The 19106-nt window shown below is 39.1% G+C and overlaps 1 protein-coding gene across 2 annotated transcripts; it reads right to left on the reverse strand.

Annotated features, from left to right (window-relative positions):
- Positions 1-456: 456 nt before the first annotated feature.
- Positions 457-12403, reverse strand: LOC106894640 (zinc finger protein 474-like). 2 transcript variants are annotated; one of them, XM_014953426.1, is made up of 3 exons: positions 11511-12403; positions 4499-4679; positions 457-1067 (listed from the first exon to the last, which is right to left on the reverse strand). In XM_014953426.1, exons 1-3 carry the CDS (start codon positions 12213-12215, stop codon positions 916-918), a joined length of 1038 nt encoding a protein of 345 aa, XP_014808912.1. In that variant the 5' UTR covers positions 12216-12403; the 3' UTR covers positions 457-915. The 2 variants fall into 2 exon arrangements, with proteins under 2 accessions (XP_014808912.1, XP_014808914.1); XM_014953428.1 differs by lacking the exon at positions 457-1067 and adding an exon at positions 3179-3397.
- Positions 12404-19106: the final 6703 nt, after the last annotated feature.

The raw sequence follows: 19106 nt of genomic DNA on the forward strand, positions 1-19106 counted from the left end.
ATATTCTCGAAGCAATCTCTGCAGTGAAAGACACCTAACAGCTATGGCTCATTTTTTCTGCACTTTGCTGAATACTAAACTCAAACATGCCGTGTAAAATACCTTGCAGAATTTTACTTGCAAGCATATGCTTGCAGAAGGCCCAACTTCGTTCAAAGGTCCAGACAGCTAAATCTAAAAGGCTGTGAAAGGAATGGGACTGAAGAACATCCTACATTTGACCAACAGAGATTAAGACCTCCAGGGGAGGTTCAGATTGGATATTAGGAAAAAGTTTTACAATGAAAGAGTTATTAATCATTGGAATGGGCTGCCAAGGGAAGTGGTGGAGGCACCATCCCTGGGAGTATTTAAAAGACAGGTTGACATAGTGCTTAGAAACATGGTTTAGTGATTGTTTTTTGTCAGTTAGGTTGATGGTGGACTAGATGATCTTAAAGGCCCCTTCCAACCTAGACAATTCTATGATCCTATGATTCTAAGACAGCACAGTGATTCAGAAAGCAACCTGGGAGGATTCTTCACTTGGGTTCTCCTGCACTCAACAAAGCACAGGCTCAGGAGAAGAAAGATGACAGTTAACACTATTTTCAAGTATTCTTATGCCATCTCTCTCAAAGCGCGGTTTCAAGGTGATGCTACCTGAACAACAGAAGTGAGGAGACCTTTTGGCTACTGCTGGGCTAAAAAACCACCGTATTTGACCTTACAATACAGTAGCAACTGCTGATTTTACTCTAGAGATTTTTGGAGCATGTGATCCGATGACACAGTACAGTTTTGATGCTCATGGCTGTTTAGCTGGATTTTATTTCTCTCATGGTTTGTCTGAAAGGTATGGGTGCATGTGTATGTGTTCGTGTGTGTGTGTGTGTGAGCATGTGTGCATAGATATTCATGTGTGTTACATCCACTTCATGTTGCTGGTTTCGGTTTACAGGACCGCTGGTGGACGATCAGTCTGTCTGGAAGAAAAGTACGCCCACAAATATCACATGGAACTAGCTGGTTCTGGGCGCTGATCCAGGCAGCCTCATTTAAAGAATCAAGATCATAGAAACCTTTGGCTGGAAAATTAAAAAAAGAAAGTATCAGCTTTCATTCTGGAGACCCACATTCAACTCTTTATGGAAAATATTTTCAGGAAATACCTGTTGACTGAGCCTTTCAGTTTAACCAAACCATATTGATTTTGCAAATGAAAAAGAAAGGAAAGAAGCAAAAGAGTAAAAAATACATAAAAAAGACTCTGCTTTTTGTCCCAGGGGTTGAATTAAATTAACTTCAAACTGAATCATTTTGTATTGTATGAAAGTACAGAGAAAACATCATGCTGTGTGTTATGATATGCATTCTCAGCTAATTATTAACATCTTTGCATACATACTATTATCAGCAAATTTCACTTTTTGGCTTTACTTCAAGTTCTGTTTAATGAGCATGTGTTATCTGACCATGGCAATGGGTGGGAGCGTATTGTACTTGAGAATATGCTCTTTGTGTTGCTCTGGACAAGGGGCCCAATTTTCTTCCTGTTGAAGTCTATGCAAGTTTTGCCAATAAGTGGAGAAAAGCTTAGGTAAGCCTAAAACCTTACAGACAAAACCTACAGTTCTTTTAAGCCGCAACTTCCAGTGAGGTCATGGCACTTATGCATCTATTGTCATTTAAGCACTAATCCAGTCTTACCCTCAGTTATTTTCCACTGTGGGAAGAGTGACTGCTCTGAAAACTCAGGAGCATTCTTCAAACACTCACATCAGAAGTATTTTCAGATTTCATTTGAGTATAAAAAAATATCATGTTTACTTTCGCCTTGGAATAGACTTTCACCTTGAAATGGACTTTCACATAGCATTAATTCAAACTGATTTCCAAAAAAGACAGGTAGGTTGCTTAATAACTGGATTTAGATCTTAAGATTTTTAATTTGAAGTGCATGCAGAAAAAAATCTACAGGCCTCGATTTGAAGATGGATTCACTTTGCCCTTTTTAAAAGATATGACAATACAGAAAAAAAGACAAAATAGTTGGTTTTGTCTTTGAACTGTTAGCAGCAGACAATTTTTAAAAGAAAAGGATTTGTACATTTAAAAATATTCCATGGTTTCTGTCATTGGCACATGATAGAGCTCTTCATTAAAGGCCCATACAGTTTTAATATGATTCATATCCAATGGTTCACATAACCACAATAAGCCTTAGATCTCTTAATATGCCTGTTCCTAATGTTCTTTTTGTTAGAAGAGCAACCAAGTAGTGTTTCTTTTCTTGGCTGAGACAAATATCCCTTTTGCTTGCAGGAAATGAATGTGTATTTTCTGTACTTTGGAAAGTTTATTGAATATAAAAAAAAAGAGAAAGAGAGATGACTTTCTCCTTGCAGGCATGTGTTCGGCATTCCACAAACAAAACACTGTGTAATCAGGGCAGCGGTTGTCTTCCTGCGACACTTGAGTTTTCAGAAAAAGATTTATGTAAGTTATAAAAAGTTTTATGTAAGCAGTTAATATTTCTGAGCTTTTTTTGAACATTGCCTGTTCCATTCAACAACAATCCCTCCTCCCAAAGTTGAGAAACTGTGAGACATGCAGTACGTGTATGTGGTCTCAAGGTCAGTTATAGCGTTTACCAGATGATCGAGAGTAAATCTTACGGAAAAAGAACAACACTGAGATTATTTTCTCGAGGCCAGAAGCATGAGGCAACTGTAGGGGGAACAACAGTTTCAGCTCAAGCTACAGAACTGATCAGACTTGCATCAGCAGGCATTTAGGGACAGATGCTGGAAGCAGGTCAGTGTCCCCTGGGGAACCGTGGGCACACAACACCTCATAAGAGATGTGCGGCGCCTGATATGACTCATTGCATAAATGAGACAATTTTCTGATTCATATCTGGGAGCCTTCTGCTGGATTGTTCTCTCAAAGGCTGGTTGTCTTTCTGCTTCCACTCCTTCAAAATAAGACAAGGGTATTTCAAAATAACCTGATTTGTCCTTTTGCATCCTCCTCTTTCGGATGGAATTCTCATTTTCTCCATCTTTTCTACCACTCAACATGTAACAATTAAAAAGACTTTAACAAAAAAAAAAAAAAAAAAAAAGAAATACAATGAAAATCTCTTTTGAACTTATCTTTTATTGCAGATTCAACTCTGCTGCTAGACATTTGCTAATCAAGTCCTGATTTGATATTATTTGAGCTGTAATTATTATTATTTTTAACAGCTGGTTAGTGTTCTCAGTGATCTTACTCTCTTCTGCATGTGTCTTCTGGGGACATATTTCTTTGTACTGCTGTAAACTGATCTAGTGTATGACTCTTTCACTGTGAGTTGTAGGAGAACTTATCTACTTTTCCAGACATCAGGGGAAGCTGCGGGAAATTACAGGCACTATAAAAAAAAACCCAAACATAAAATAAAAGGTGGGTGAATTAACTGTTTCTAGGCAAGTGGTCCAAACCTGAGCCAAAGTAGCTCAGACCAGCTGGCAGGGCCAGGGAAAGCATCCAGCTGAAATAGTGAAATAACTTTATGCGGGAATGGGGAAGTCCTGGGAGCACATTCCAGGCAAAGCACAGATAAGTTTTCCTTTTGGTCCCAAAGTGAGCACACGGTCCCAGAATGCATACAGGAGCCTTGCTCTGTCGGGTGCTGAGGATCACCAGTTGTCAACAGTTTGAAGAAATGGGATCTAGCATCTTACAAAACAGAACCCACAGCACAAACACATACTTGGCAGAAATAAAATACTTATTTTATACCACATAGATATTTTTCCCACTGTGTTTATATTATTATGTCTCACAAAGAAATCTTCTAAGGCTTGTGAATAAAAAGGGACCAATAACATCCACTGGATGTTCATTGTAGAGGATACTGAATTTTTATCTATAAGCATATATTAATAAAAATCTGAAACAGTATGTGCTATAGGTAGGTTTTAAAAATACCTTCTTTTCTACTAGTCATCGTGCATCTAGTATTTTATTTCTTATTTTACCACAGAACACCTGTTTTTGAGGCCACTCACTGTTTACCACGGCTAAGTGTTAGTGCCAGGCTTTTTTTTTTATAACCTATGCTATAGGTGTAAAATCTGGCTGAAGTATCTTCCTTATGTTGTCTGCTTTATTTTAACGACTATATTTGCCATTTTAAAATACACTTTTCTACTGCGTTGAAAGTAGTGAAAAGGTAGTGATGTAGCTGTGGAGCAGGCTGCTAACCTTTTTGCACTTTGATTCAGAACATACTGACACATAAAGAGGACTGTCCCAGGAGGCATGTTCCACAAGGCAACAACTACTCTTACTTCTCATGGATGCAGCACAGAAGGAGAAAAGGATACTTAGAAGGAAGCTTAAAACAAGCCATGATAGCTACCTTCTCCTCAGAGTAAAATGGAGAAAATGACTAAGCTACTGCTTAGAAGTCTTTTTTTCTCTTCCTCCCACTTTCTTCTTCCCATTTCCTCATTTGTCTGTAGCTTACCTTGTACGGGACTGACCTCAGGCTTTTTGGGCTCTGGCCTTCTCAAATGCTTGGGTAGCTTGTCGTTTTCTTGGTGCCATTTTTTCAGGCATTGTGGCTCATGGATACTAATAGATTTTGTTCCATACTCACGGCCGCATATGTAACAGAGCACTGCTGGTGGCCGTCTTATCACTTGTGCCTGCAAAAAACAATTGTGAAGAATAGTAAGTATTGTTTTCAACCTTAATTTTGAATCAGAATAACTTTGGATGAAAACAATCATGTAGAAACTGATTCATATCTGTGAAATCAGTGTAACTTTTTCTATTAGTTTCATTTTGTCTGGATTCAGTCTTGAAGTTTGTAAGAGACATTGCCTCATTAACTGGTCACCGTGAACGGGTAGGCTCCTTCTGCAGATACTGGGATGAAATTTCATGTGTCACCTAATTAATACTTAGCTATGTAGGTTTTAGTTCTTTTATTTTCATACCATCAAGTTAATGGAATTGCTGAGTCTTCATGTGCAGAAACAACTCCTCTGCTTGATCAGGTTCCCACAGCAAAGTGTCCATCTTAAATGTTGAAGTCCTTTTTTTATCTACCAAACAGAAGTAACATGGGAAGCAGCAACAATAGGTTCTACAGCTGAACTGCTGATGTCTAGTGGAGTAGCACAAAGACCCCGTCTCCAGGCATAATACAGCTAAAGCACTGTGGCCAGCCTTAGCATCTCTCTTAAGCTGTACAATGAGGGCAGATGTCTTAAGTTTGTGATTGTGGTCCCTAACCCCATGTTACTTCTGCCACAGATCAGTTAGTTGGTGGAACTCTTACCCTTGTAGGATTAAAACCAAGCCGGGATATTTCAGGATAGGGGGAAAAATGTTGTTTTTTTATGCTGAAGGCCTCAGCATGAACTTTGCCAGTGACTGCAGTGAGGGCAGAACTGGACTTTAAGCAAGTCATTGTTTCTGCATTGCAGATCTGCTTTTGTTCACAGAGAAAAACAGCTCAGTGGAAGACAAAAGTCCCTCAAACTCAAGCACCACAAATACATATTCTAACCTTGAAAAAGATATAATTACTGTGCTATTGCAGATTATGGACTCGACTGTGTCCTTAGGCACGTCCCGGGCTAGGCGTGGTGGCGGTACCAGCCCTGCTACAGGAGTGGTGTAAAACCCTACTGCAGAGACAGCACTTTGAGGCACATTGATGGGTCTCACAACTGCCAGCACTTCCTGCACTCCTGACTGCAGAATACCAGTAAGAGATGAGTTATTCCCGGTCTTCCAACAAGGTAGAGGGACGGCCATGCCAGACCAAATGCGGGAAGACTTTCTGACTCAAACAAGGGAGGTGGGGATTTCATTTTTTCCTCTGCTGGTGTGTAAGACAAAGCGTAACCTGTTCTAGTATTTATGACTCTTTCTGTCAGCCCATCAGGGTATTCAACAAATTCTGGGCAACTCTTCTTGCATTTATGTTACAATCTGAAAATGTCATTAGTGAACAATCTGCATAAGCTTTATTTCCTGTATCACACATGTAAACTCAATTACATGAAGAAATACTACTCTACAAAGTGTATTTTTGCTGGGAAAATTTGGACTTCAACTGGAAAGTTCTCACAGTTATTTTAAATATAATTTATCCAAAGACAATCTTTCCAAGGACATTTTCATCTTCTTAAATTTCAAATGGAATTTCCTTAGCCATCTTTGATAGCAAGGTATTTTTAATGTATATATAACCTTCTCTTCCTATTCATAGATGAATACAGCAACAACTGTTTTAAGAATGCCCTCTAATTTTTCATTATCAATTTTCACCTACTTCCTTCATTTCTTGAGCTAGACCTTGTCTGATTTGGAGATAAGACTCTGGGGCCAGATACAGAGTCTGTTGAAAGCAGCATATGTTTCTTTGTAGGCTCTGGAGAGCTTTAGATAAGGATACTATAGCTGAAACTCTTGAGGTCAGACAACTCATTTCAGTGTACGTGCTTGTTACGGGTATGTTTACAGCATTTCAGAAATGGTTTACTAAATAAATGGTAGGTGTAAAAACACCTGTATGAAATGGACATAGCCTTTTGTCTCTGACTGCTTCATTCAAATCCATGACACTTGTTGTAAAGTCATTGTGATGTCCCACTACTGAACACATGCAAGACAAAAGTTAGTGATCTCCATCCAGTGCAATCTGGATACTTTTCCACACTTCTTAGCTGGTCCATTTGATAGTCTCACCTGAAAACCTAAAGGCTGAATGAGGAGTACTGTCATCCCTCCCTTCAGGTCTTGACAGGGCATTTATATGTGAATTTTTGCTGCGACTGAGCAAAACCAGGCCTACAACTAAATAGAGGATTCTATTTTCCAAAGTTATCAATGGGGATTGAGTCATAACTAAATCCTATTCGGTGAAAAAATGTTTATGAAAACTGTTCAAGTAGAAATGTCTCTGTTTTGTAACTTCCACAATTAAAAACTGTACAGAAACAATAGCAGAGACAAGAATTCATTAAAAGAAATCAGATCACTCTAAGCATGGAATTATTTTTTCCAGAAATGTAGGGAGTTTACACCATCACCACAGATCAAATTATATCCACAAATCCTCCTCTGCAAATACACACATGTTAGAAAGCTGGATGATAAAACCTGAAGGAGAATATCCTTACAATTGGTAGTAACACCTCTTTCGTTGCTTAACTGGGGAGTACGAGGTATAATAAGCTTTATTTGGAATTTCTACAGCTAATGATATTTATCCTTCATTTCTTTTTCTCTTCAGCCTCTGCCTATCCCAAATGTCACATCTGGAGGCCTGCAGTTTGAAACTAAACTATTTTTGGCATCACCACAATTTTCCAACCCAAACTACTCACAGGCCAGTGGCTAGGCTGTCTGCTCACTGCTTTGTTTTTCACTTTTAAAAAGGGTTGTAGGGAAGGTCTGTTCCTGAGGATATGTGTTATTATAAAAATACCTACAAACACCTACAGGAAAGCAGTGCAGTTAGGCTTTCCTCTGGTGTCTCAGTATTTACTTTTTTCTCCAAGGCTGCTAAGTATGTCTGCGTGACCATGAATGAAGTTATTTAGCTCAGAGGGCCACGCAACTATGTATTTTCAATAGACCTGACATTACTTGAGGTTAGCCCCAGGCTGCTGCTATGGTGTTACATGAGGTCAAATCCTCCCATAGTGCACAAAGCTTTTAATTTCTTCTTAAGTACACCCAATAAGACTGTCTCCCAAGCTCCCCTCCATAAATATTTATCATCCAGGACTGCACACACCCACACCTTTCTTATTTGTTTAATTATCCACGTATTTTGATGGGAGGAGGGGAGGCCTCCTGCTCTAGGCCAAGAGCTCTCATCACGGGCTCGAATTGCCCAAGGAACAGAAGTTCAGGAAAAGATTGGCTCAAACACTGGGTAACAGCATGGTGTTGTTTGAAAGCAGCCCTTTCCATACATTCTTCTCTGGAAAGTAAGAGGCGTTTTACATAAGGGACAGTGACAAGCTGTGGTGTGGCTCTCATGACTATGCAAAGGTGCATTTCACAGCCTACTGCCCCGACACAACAGCAGACTAACGCTAGGACTTGTCATATGCCTGTGTATGAAATTTCCTTGAACAGCAAGGCGATTCTGCCAGATGATGTAGGTAATTAAAGATTTTACTCTACTGGAAGCACTAGAATATTCCATTTTACTCCTGATGTGCTGCCTTGTAAAAGAAATACATCAGTATAATGGACATGGCATTTGTGTGAAAGCAGAAAGGCAGGAAGCTCAATCATGCTCAATGAGAGTACTCAGTAAGTTTCAATGAAACCATTCAGTCACTGTCCATCCTCATCTAACTTTCTGTATTGTAAAAATATTTGTCAGTATTCTTCTAAGATGTTCAAAACTGCTGCAACTAAGGCAAAACCAAAGTTTATGATTGATTTCCCATCTTCATTAAAATTACACAGCATCTGGAGTTTTCATTTTTCTAAGCGACTAGAAGACTTTATGCTACAGCAAGATACAACATCAACATTTTTTCATTACAGGTTTTCAAGACTTATGCTGTGTTAAAATGCATTACAATATAATAAAGGAAGAACACTGATATCTTATTTTTAGGTAGTTAACTTGATAAGAAGAAAACAGCAGATGGCAGCACCAGATGCTAGTGACACATCTGATAGGATTTTGGGATCAGCATTATCTGTTGTCAAAAAACTGTAACAGAGACCCACAGCAAGTCATTAATACTTCCATGTAGCAGACATTTTGGTCTATGAAAGCATAAAAACCACACTCTGCTGTAGTGCAAGTCTGAATATCAGTAGTTCCACACATCACTTCCATTTTCTGGGGTTATCACAGCAGAATCCAAAACAGAATTCCTGAGCTGATGTGATCCTTGAGAGTCTCTTGAGCATAAGCTGTTGTTTGCTTTACACAGCCAGACATGATTAACTCAGACATGTTCATGCATTCTGAGAGCGAGGACAGTTAGTGGAAGAGATGGCTTATGGAGGGTATTGAGTCCCCAGCTCTAAAGGCATTTAACTGAGTGTTTGTCAGCAGTGATGCTGATCTAGTTGATCCTGCACTTGCTTAGAGGAGAGAGCTCCAGGACAGAGGCACACAGTAGAAAGTGCTTGCAGTTGTGAAGATAAAATGCCCTTCACGCAATATTCCACCAAATCAGTCACATATTTATTTTTAAGATGAGGAAAATCCAGCTTTTTAATTTAGGACGTCTTTCATTGCATAAATTAATTTGATGGTAGCATTACAATTATTAAATACACTTACATAAGGACTGGGTTTCTTTTTCAGTTATTCCTTCCCTCTGACGTTTTGCTGAATCAGGACTTTAAACAGGTACTTAAATAATTCACTGTCACAGTGAGTAGGCCTGTTAAATGAGACATGGACTGAACCAAATGCTTTCCTGCCAGGACCAAAACAGATTGCTGTTTCACTATGCTACTGCTCTTTTTTAACAGAATTAATAAGCAGCTGAGTAGCTGGTAAGGTGAGCAAAATTAAAACCATATGCTGGAAAAAGATGATGACTGTAGAGAAGACTCAGGCCTTGTCCCTGTTATGGCAAATCTGTGTTCCTTCCATGAGATTAGTGCTTTTCAACATCCTTCAATGTGTGGACCTTTCGACAGGAGGTGGAGACCCTCACACAGAAAATTTAAACCTATGGAAAAAAAGCTTCATTTGACCACTTCTTAGAAGCAGTCTGCCAGTCCTGAACAGCCCCTGGGATAACAGGATATTTCTTTCACTCTTTCCATTCCTATGTCTGCCTTTAATGTGTACACCTGTACAAAAGGACAGGTCGAAAAATAGTAAAGGATCTGAGGGAGGTAAAACCCATCATCCCTTCCTGAAAGTCATTGTTAATAATAAAGTCCTTCAGAGTCAACTACAAACTGCAAGCTGTGCGGCCTCATTAGTTCTGCTGCAACTGATGGACTGTAAGTGCTTGGAAGTAAATGAGAAAACCTGTTGTTCACACAGAAGGAAGAACAGATTCAAAAACATTTAATTCCTGCTCTGCAGAGCTCACAGAAGTAAAAAGTGGTAATAAAGTTGTTGTTCAACAAGTCAGCAGATGTGACTGAATCCACACAGGGAACAGACATGTTGTGCAAGAGGGCAACATTTTTACAGAGTCACTCTCAATGCCAAACCACACTCTGAACTTGTTGTTTTTTTTTTTAATGACATTATAGCAACGGACATTTGCCCCTCCCATCTTTCCCCCCTCGCCTTTTTTTAAAAGATACAGAATTTTTGAGTGATGGACAAAACTGTCTGTTTTGAACCCATGCCTTTCATTGAACAATCACCTTTGAAGCAACCCCAGTTCTTTTGTAAATGGTACAATGCAGTGTAACACAACAAGAACATCTCTTTTCCTATAGCTATAGATGCACCTGTGCAGCACTTCTAATTGTTTGTGGGTTATTTAAAATTTGCTGAGCTGAGGATCTAATTTGCCAATATCTATAAATTAGTGGCCTCAAACATCATAATATTAAAATGCCTCACATTGTCTTTATTCTCATGATTGTTAGGGTAATGCTATTATTTCCATTATATTCAGCAGCTGCAAAAAGGAAGTACAGCATGCTTTGATTTTTAAAATGCTTTTAGAAATGCTCTGCATAGCATTACATTCCTTTGGTGACTGAGAAAGCTACATCCCATTTTCAAAACTAATGTAGGCAATCAGGAGTCCAACACCCACTGGAAAAAAAAAAAAAAAAAAGTCTTTTATTTTAGACACTGGGCCTAAATTTAGACATCTATCTTTTTACAAAACTCCTGGCCAAAAGACAGCTTGTGCAGAAACAAATGCAGAAAAAAATATGCCATTTTCCAAAACTTTGTGTAGCTTTTGGATAATGTGAATCAGCTTCTTTATTCTTGGATCTTGAATCAAATTCAGTGGAAAGAAATGTGCAGTCTTATTTTGTTGTTGTTATACTCTGAGTTGCTGCCTTTGAACATGCAGTCCTCAGTAAAATTGTGTTCCATGCCAAGGTTAAGAATAATGGCAAAAATGAAAATCACTGGAGTGTTTACAGGATAACAAAACATTCTATTTCATATTAGCTAAATAAAAATACCTAAAACCTGCTAAAACATGTAACATTCAAAGCTAGCCTAAGCTGCCCAACAGAATCTCCCATGGAACTATAGCACACAAGGGTCCCTTTTGGGTACATAACTCTCACAGGACCACAGAGTGTGAGGACCCAAGTACTCCCTTTCAACAGAAAAATCAAAAGAAATAGGAATTAGAAGTTTCCTTTATGCACACAGTATTCCCCTTCCCTTTACGTACTGTTCTGCAGAGAAATATCTGCATGGAGCCAAAAGACCCTCCTGAAGGAAAGTGATTTTAAATTTGATGGGAACCCAGTCTCATCTGGAGTGTCTAGGTTCAAAATGCATCCACATCCTTTCGTATAGCATGTGATTAGCAATTTACCTTGTCTGATACGGCTGGCGCAACCCCTCTCTTTCCTTGACAGGTCTTGGATAGACCATTACTTGCTGAGCCAGACACAGAGCCTGAGCCTTTACAAGATTTACTGGGGCTAGACCTTGACAGCCCCACACTGCTGCTACCTCCTCTGCAACTCTTTTGATGCACAATGAGACGGTCAGGAAGGAAGGTTCGGCCACAGTTTCCACAGGGCAGGAGCTGGGCTTGAGCACTTTGATAAGCTTCCTCATTTTCAGCTGTACGCATACAGGAGCCACCAGTAAGGACCTCAGGTTTCCTGGGCTCCGCTCTTCTGAGATGTCTTGGTAGCTGATTGTTTTCAATGTGCCACTTCTCTAGGCACTGAGGCTCATGTATAGAAATAGAGTGTGACCCAAATTCTCTGCCACAGATATAGCATACCCTGAACTGAGGTCTTCTTGGTGGGATGATGGGCCGATTCAGTGGCATCTGGGACATGTTTGAAGTGTCTGACCGTTTTGATATTATTGCAGTGCCTGGTCGCCTTTTCTGGGGTCCAGCTTCTGGATGTACTACTTCGGGCAAAATTCTGGGAAGATCTGACACAGTAGATAGTGAAAGCTGCTCTGAAGGTTGGATACTGGGGACAGTAGCAGGGGCCTTTCCGGCACTTGGCAGAGCATTACAGGTTTTGTTCAGATTCTTTTTCTTGACATTTGTTTCCATGAAGAGTAAAACATTTCAAGAAACTTCTGTCTATCCTACACATAAAGGGTTTGAGAAAGTCTGTTATTCTATAGGATGCTCCATCTTAATTCTGTTTCATGGGCCAGAATATACTGCGGACTTCAAAGCTGGAAAACTCCACCTAATGGCCTTTTCAGTAGGGAAAGAGGTTTTCTGCCTGATTTAGTTTTGCCTTTTGGTTTTACATGAACCTGAAATAAATTAAACCAGTACAAATTAGTAAACACTACTTGTTTCGCTAAGGTTACCAACCAGTGGCTCATCACATTTTTAAATAGCAGATAAATAACAACAAATATATCCTATCCCCAGTGATCGGCTGAACAATTTAAATCTGAAATTCTAGCCTCAGAGGATGAAAAGTCATGAAGGACGTGAAAGAAGATGGGTTTGTACAAACTGAAGCTGCTGAGTATTTTTTATGAGTTTTTTTTGTGAGAATAATCATAATGCTTTATTTTCAGCTATTGACAAAACTGGTATTTCTGACACAATCTTTAATTTCTAAGCCATTTATGTTGATAGTTAAACATAATTTCCCTGTCTCAAGAGAAATGAGAATAAATCCCTTAGCAGAGGAATGTTGATGTCCAATCTCCAAAGGGACACTCAGCAAGGAAGATGTTCCCAGTCTGTAGGCTGAAGGAAATTATTCGGCCCTTTACTCAGCACTTGTGAGTAAGTATCTCAAATTCTCTGACCAGTCTTGATTCTCCCAGTACAGGAGAGATATTAATAAAATGGAGCAAGTTTATCAATAAGGGTTACATAGATCCTTTAGGGGTTAAAGCACATGCTATATTTGGAGAAGTTAAGGGCACTTTGTTTGTTTAATCTCAAGAAGACAGTGCTAGACATATTTCAGTTTTTCAGTTTGCTATCTATCCCTGTATACAGACAACTTTGTGTTATATCACTTAAATGTTAGTTTCTCACAGAGACAGTCTTTTGTGCTGGTTCTCCAAGGCTCAGAAAATAAAATTCAGACTGCAAGCATGTTAAGGTAGAGGCTCTTTTTTTACTGCAATGATACAAAATTAAATAGCAGGCCAGCTTTAGTCATAAACAAGCAAGTGGCTGCATAGACAGGTGACTGCCAAGGACAGAAAGGTCACCATTGTCTACATTATTTATAATAGAAGAAACAGCCAATTATTGCTTATTTTGCCATCAAGGATAGGGTCAAGGTGTAATGACCACTGCTCTGGGTTTGGCAGCTCTTCCTTTGACTTCACAGTCACCTTTCCCTTACTGAATGTTCCAACCTTTATCTCGACCCTTCCAGACTTTCAGAGAGTTCCTAACTCCCAAACTTACCTGCCCAGAGATCCCACTGACCCACCTCAGGTCACATTCTCTGCTGCCACCAACCAACCTGGATCTGCTCTGAACTGCTCTTTTGTCATGCCACCATGGGAGACTTTGCTCCCCCTCAGCAGCCTTTTCACCCTTATGACTCCCACCTCTGAACCCAGAAGGTTAATTTTACTATGACCAAGGACAAGAACACAGTTTTGTCATTAAGCTTGAGATGATAAATTTTGCCTGGGTCACTGGGAAGCCCTGAGCTGACTCTAATCTCTCATAAATATTCTAGGAGATACCTTAAGGACATAGGCAACAACGAAAAAACAAGTTGTCACCAGGTTCACACAATTAGTTGTCTTCTTGCCAGGCACACAAAGATGTAGATGTTTAGATTTCTACATTTACACTGCTTGGCTTAAATATTCACAAAGTTGCATATTCCAGGGACACCTGTGACACTTCCTCATTTTACAAAATCTCCTGTGAAGCTCAGATTTGTTTGTACACAAATTAGAAGATGTGAAGACCATCAGAGCCAATTTGTAATTTGTATTGGAACAAATGTCTCCGGACAAGTATGTTGCAGTTAGCTGTTAAAAATAAAATTATTGAGGAACAATATACTTAGCACTCAAAGTTAACACCTCTTCTAAAACTCTACTAGATAACTGCAGTCTGTGGAAAAATATAATAAAGTACAAGGCTGTAGCATCCTCTCATGTCTGAAGCTATCAGACAATCATATAATGTGTGTTAAAGGGTACACAAAACTGTAGCGCTGGAACTTTTATTTCAGATATCAAAAACCCCTTTTTTTGTCTGACTCCTACACAATGTATAATTGTGAAATATCCAGTGGAAAAACATGCTACAAACAAAGAAAGATGGGTTACAAGCAGTTTTGACAGTAGCAATTAATAATACTCGGGCAGCAAGCTGGCTTCAAACTGGTGCTATCCCATTTTAAAGAAAACTTTTTTGACCTCACCAGCAATGTAACCTTAATGCAAAAACCTTTAACTCTGTAGAAAGTATTACAAAATCTATTTGGACAACAAATCCCAATCCTTTCCCCCATTTTCTTTATAGAAGACCTTAACTTTACAGAAGTCTGATCACTTTGAACCACAACTTGCCACAAACACAATTTTGCCGATTCTGACCAGATTGTGAGTGTGATTTAGTTACATAGTGAATGGTTCAACAGTATGTGAAATTTAAATTTGCAAACTAGCACTGAGGTTACCCTACTGCAAGGCCGTTTCAAAGACTGGGAGAGTTTCCAAGGAGGGTGGCCTGTTGGATGAATCCAAGTTGGGAAGTAGCCAAGCTCTTTAGGAGGATGAAGGGAATGGAGAGCCAGGGAAACATTAAAGGGTCACAAAGGCAGGGGAGATAAGGGTTATTGGAGGGTCACAGAAAGGGAGCATCAGAAAGTTCAGCTACATTTCAGGGAACTTCTGAACTTTTCAAGGTCCTATTTATGTCCTATTTATTGATTTATGTCAGAACAATACTTTCTGCTACCTGAGAGGATTCTTAAAGCAACAGTGGACATCAAACTGCCTGCCACATGAAGAGTGTTAGGTGACTAAATCTGTTACTATTAAGAATGAATCAGTCAATAAAAGAAGCTATAAACAACCTATTAACAGTATAACCTATTGTTGGATTTCCAAGCTTGCTATTGTAAATACTTCATAAGAGAATTATGCTTCCTTGTGGGGATTACACCATTTGGTCTACATTTATTCCTGCCAAGTTGACCGCTATTATTTGGAAACTTCCTATAAATTCAGTGTGAAATGAAAAGGCATACTAGCAGTTCAAATCTTCTTTTCTCAAGTTCAGTAGTAAAGATGTGAAAGTAAATCAGGGTTGGGACATTTCTTTTCAAAACAAGACTATCTTACTTGTTTCTTTTTAAAATGTTGCAACATGTTATTTGTAGGAAGGTGGAGTTGATCACTGCATATAGCTGTGTAAAAACATTCCTCTCCTCTGCAGTTCCACTGAGTACAATACTTAAAAAACAGTCTTATGAACTGCAGTGACAGGGCACTTGCAACTAATGGATGAGTTCAATTTGATTAAAAGCAAGTGAAACATTATGGCTAGTTCAGCTTTAGTCTGAGAGTTTCACTTTAACCAAAACAGAACATAGTGACAAGAGTGCAAACAGCTCAGTACATCTCTTATCTTCTTGTCCTGAAGAAGAAACTGGAACCCTTGGACTCTGTTTTTAAGCTTATCCTAACCAGAAATTGCAACAATAGCATTATTACGCATGCTTCAGTATCACTGCCTTCTCTTAGCTGCCATGTGTGATTCAACCTATACAGGCAAGTGGAAACTTCTTCCCTGAAATGTCCTTTATGTCTTCTTTCATGTCAGTGTAGGAACTTGGAAGCAAAGTTGACACATACGTTTCCTATTTCCTGTATGCAGCCCATTTCTAAAGACTGACCCTCTCTGTTTTTCATCTCTCTTGATTCTCTCATGTAAACAATTCCTCAAAACCCATTATAAGGTCGTTTTATAAGCCTGGATTCCTCGACTGAATTGAACAAAACATACTTGAGCTAGCTGGGGGATTAAATTGGCTGTTTCCAATGAATCCTCAACACTACTGCCTTTGACTTTGCTAGAATTCCACATGGAGACCTCCCAGCTGAAAAAAACAGAGTTTACCTTGTGGAAGAACACATTGCATGAAGCATCCTGCTGCCAGGACACAACTGTGCTTATTCAATGGACAAAATACAGGAACAGTTGTGACGATTTGGGGAATCTGTTTATGTATAGTTTATGAATGCTGACTGATATCGCAGCATCTCCATGTGCAGCTGTATCAGACTGGAAACTCTATTTAAACTGTACAGCTGGCTTACTGTCACTGTTCCCATCTGCCAGCAGACAGGGACAAGATAAGTCCTTGTACCAGATAAACACAGAGCTAAAACAAAGGTCACAGAGCTTTCCATCTTATACATCTCAAAGTAATACCCCTTGGATGTGCTTGACTCCCTCTGAAGGCAGAGACAACTTTCACATCTGGATTTAGAGGGGAGGACCATAAACGAGCAAAATAAATAGTGGGAACAACCGATTCCTTTACTATTTTTAAAACAGTGTTTGACAAAGCTATGAAAAGGATTTATTTGGAGTACTTGCTTGAGGTGGCACTGGCTTACATCCGGGAGGCTCTTTGGAGAGGTTATCTATAATTGGAGAGTGCTTACAAAATCAGAACTCACATAACAGAGTTACAAGAATGTCTGCGTGGGTTGCTCTGACTGAGGAAGTGTGTGACAGGCCACAGAGATACAATAAAAGAAGCAGGAAACATATGGCTCCAAAATGGTGGCATTCAAATACAACAGCCTGGTGTAAGTCCAGCTACAGATCAGGCTGTCAGTGTCGAAAAAGAATAAACTAATTTTAGCTTGCAAAAATATACTGGTTAATCCAGTATTAAGAGTTTTTAATTCAAGAGTTCCTAGTTGTGTAAGCCCTTATTTATGCAAACCCCCACTTCACTCTGGAAGATAAATTTTCCCTTTGTTTGCCTTCAGCAGTACACTCTGTTGTATACTCATTCTGCCTGTTTATCACTGAGTGCTTGAAGTCTTAAGCTTTCTGTTTGTGCCACCACTATTATTGTGATATAGGTCATTTAATAAAGGTGATTCGTATAAATTGGACTAAACTCACAAGTATTCTAAAAGAAAAGTTATTTAAATTGTAACACTAATGTTACTGTTACATAAATGACTGATGTCTCACATAGCTTTAAATGAGAAGCAACAAGCAACAACTTCTTGCACTACAGTAGTACCCAGAGATCCTGGTTTCTCAATCTGAGCGGGGCTGTGTGAAAAGACAAAGGACAACAACTCAGTCTAAGATGACAAAAGATACAGAAAGAGAGAGATTAAGTGATCTGCTGAGCATGACAAAGCAAATCAGAAAGAAAAGGAAATTAATCTAGACTTTCTAGCACCCCAAATCTAAATCAATCCAGCCACAGGATTTCCTAAGGCTGATCCCTAACTTTATAGTCAAGGTAGACATAGTCAATGAAAACTTTTTACCAAGTTTTCATTACATTTACATATAAAAGAGTGTCAGAAAGGACCAAACTGACATCCTGTGATGAGTGCCAAAAAGCCTTGCTTCAGGGTCTTTCCAAATAAAATGTTTTCTATGAGGCTTCCCGTTATTCTTTAAGGGAAAGCAAATGAAAATTAAACCAACATCTCAAGCTGCATTTTCTCTTGTGCTAAATGTTGTTTTGTACCGCTAAATTATAAATCACTTTAGAAATCTGTTAAGACAAAATACTCAAACATAAGTTGGACAAAAATATTGGATAATTTGTAGTATCTTACTGTTGGATCTGTTTTTCACTGAAAGATAAAAGGGAAAAACATTCTTATGTTTCCAACAGTATTTTTAGCAAATTAACCACACATTAAACCCCTCACATTTTTCCAGCTCAGCACTCCATTTTCTCCACAGTTCCTGGCTAGAGAAGTCTCCTTTGATTAGTCCTAGAGACTAATCTTTTCCTTTGGTTATGTGAAAAGAATAATATATTATTTGATTAAATGTAAATAAAGACCACTGAGATGTAGGAAATCCACAGTTTTATACATCAGGACACTTTATCTTGTCTTAGCTGAGCGTGACCACGTTTTCATCCATCCTCCTATCTCAAGAAGCAATTTGCAGGCTCTGAACACACAAATATTGGCATGTACCCCCACTTCTGGCAGCTTCAAGACTTTGTAAGTCTGTAAAATCTGACACCACAGCAGCCTGACTTAAATGTCTTATGAGTAATGCACACTCAGAAACATCCAAGTATGAAGCTTGTTCCATCAGGGGATCAGCTGCACGTACAGCAGTACCCTCTGCCCCACACTGTCTGCAGCCCAGAGGCTGGTGGTTACGCCTTCGTTAAAGATGGGTGCAGCCAGCTAAAAGGACAAGGCAAGAATACTCAAACCCAAACATACCAGGTTAAAAAGCTAGTGTTTTCCAATGTATACAGCTGGGCTAGAACTCTCCGGGAGTTTTCCCCACTGTTTAAAGTGTCATTTAGACAATACTAAAATCACCCTCAAAGATGCACCTGTATCAATTACACAAGAAAACAATCACTACGTGTGCGTGTGCAAAGGGTCATTAGAATGTAAGAGAAGGAAAATACATAACGCTGACAGTTTCTATATGATTCTGTGTCTGCTGTGTCTGAGACAAGGTGTCTGCTGTGATGAGACAATCAACCTAGTCAAAGGTTTTTGCAATTTTCCTCTAACTTTTTAAAATTCCATGTCTTTCTTTGGATCTGATTCTCTTCCTACCTAAACTTTATGGCTCATCCCAAAAGTCACTGATGTCAATAGCAGCCACTGTATGCTTAGCATCTGAGGACACCCTCTGTCCACCTATGCCATAATAAGGTTAATTTTATTTAATCAAATTTATTTGATTTAATTTTACGACAGTGTTTCCAGATGAAAGCTGGAGACTGGTTCTAGTGACTCAGCAGCTCTT

Source organism: Calidris pugnax, unplaced genomic scaffold, assembly GCF_001431845.1.
Source record: "Calidris pugnax isolate Ruff unplaced genomic scaffold, ASM143184v1 scaffold209, whole genome shotgun sequence".
Taxonomy (NCBI): domain Eukaryota; kingdom Metazoa; phylum Chordata; class Aves; order Charadriiformes; family Scolopacidae; genus Calidris; species Calidris pugnax.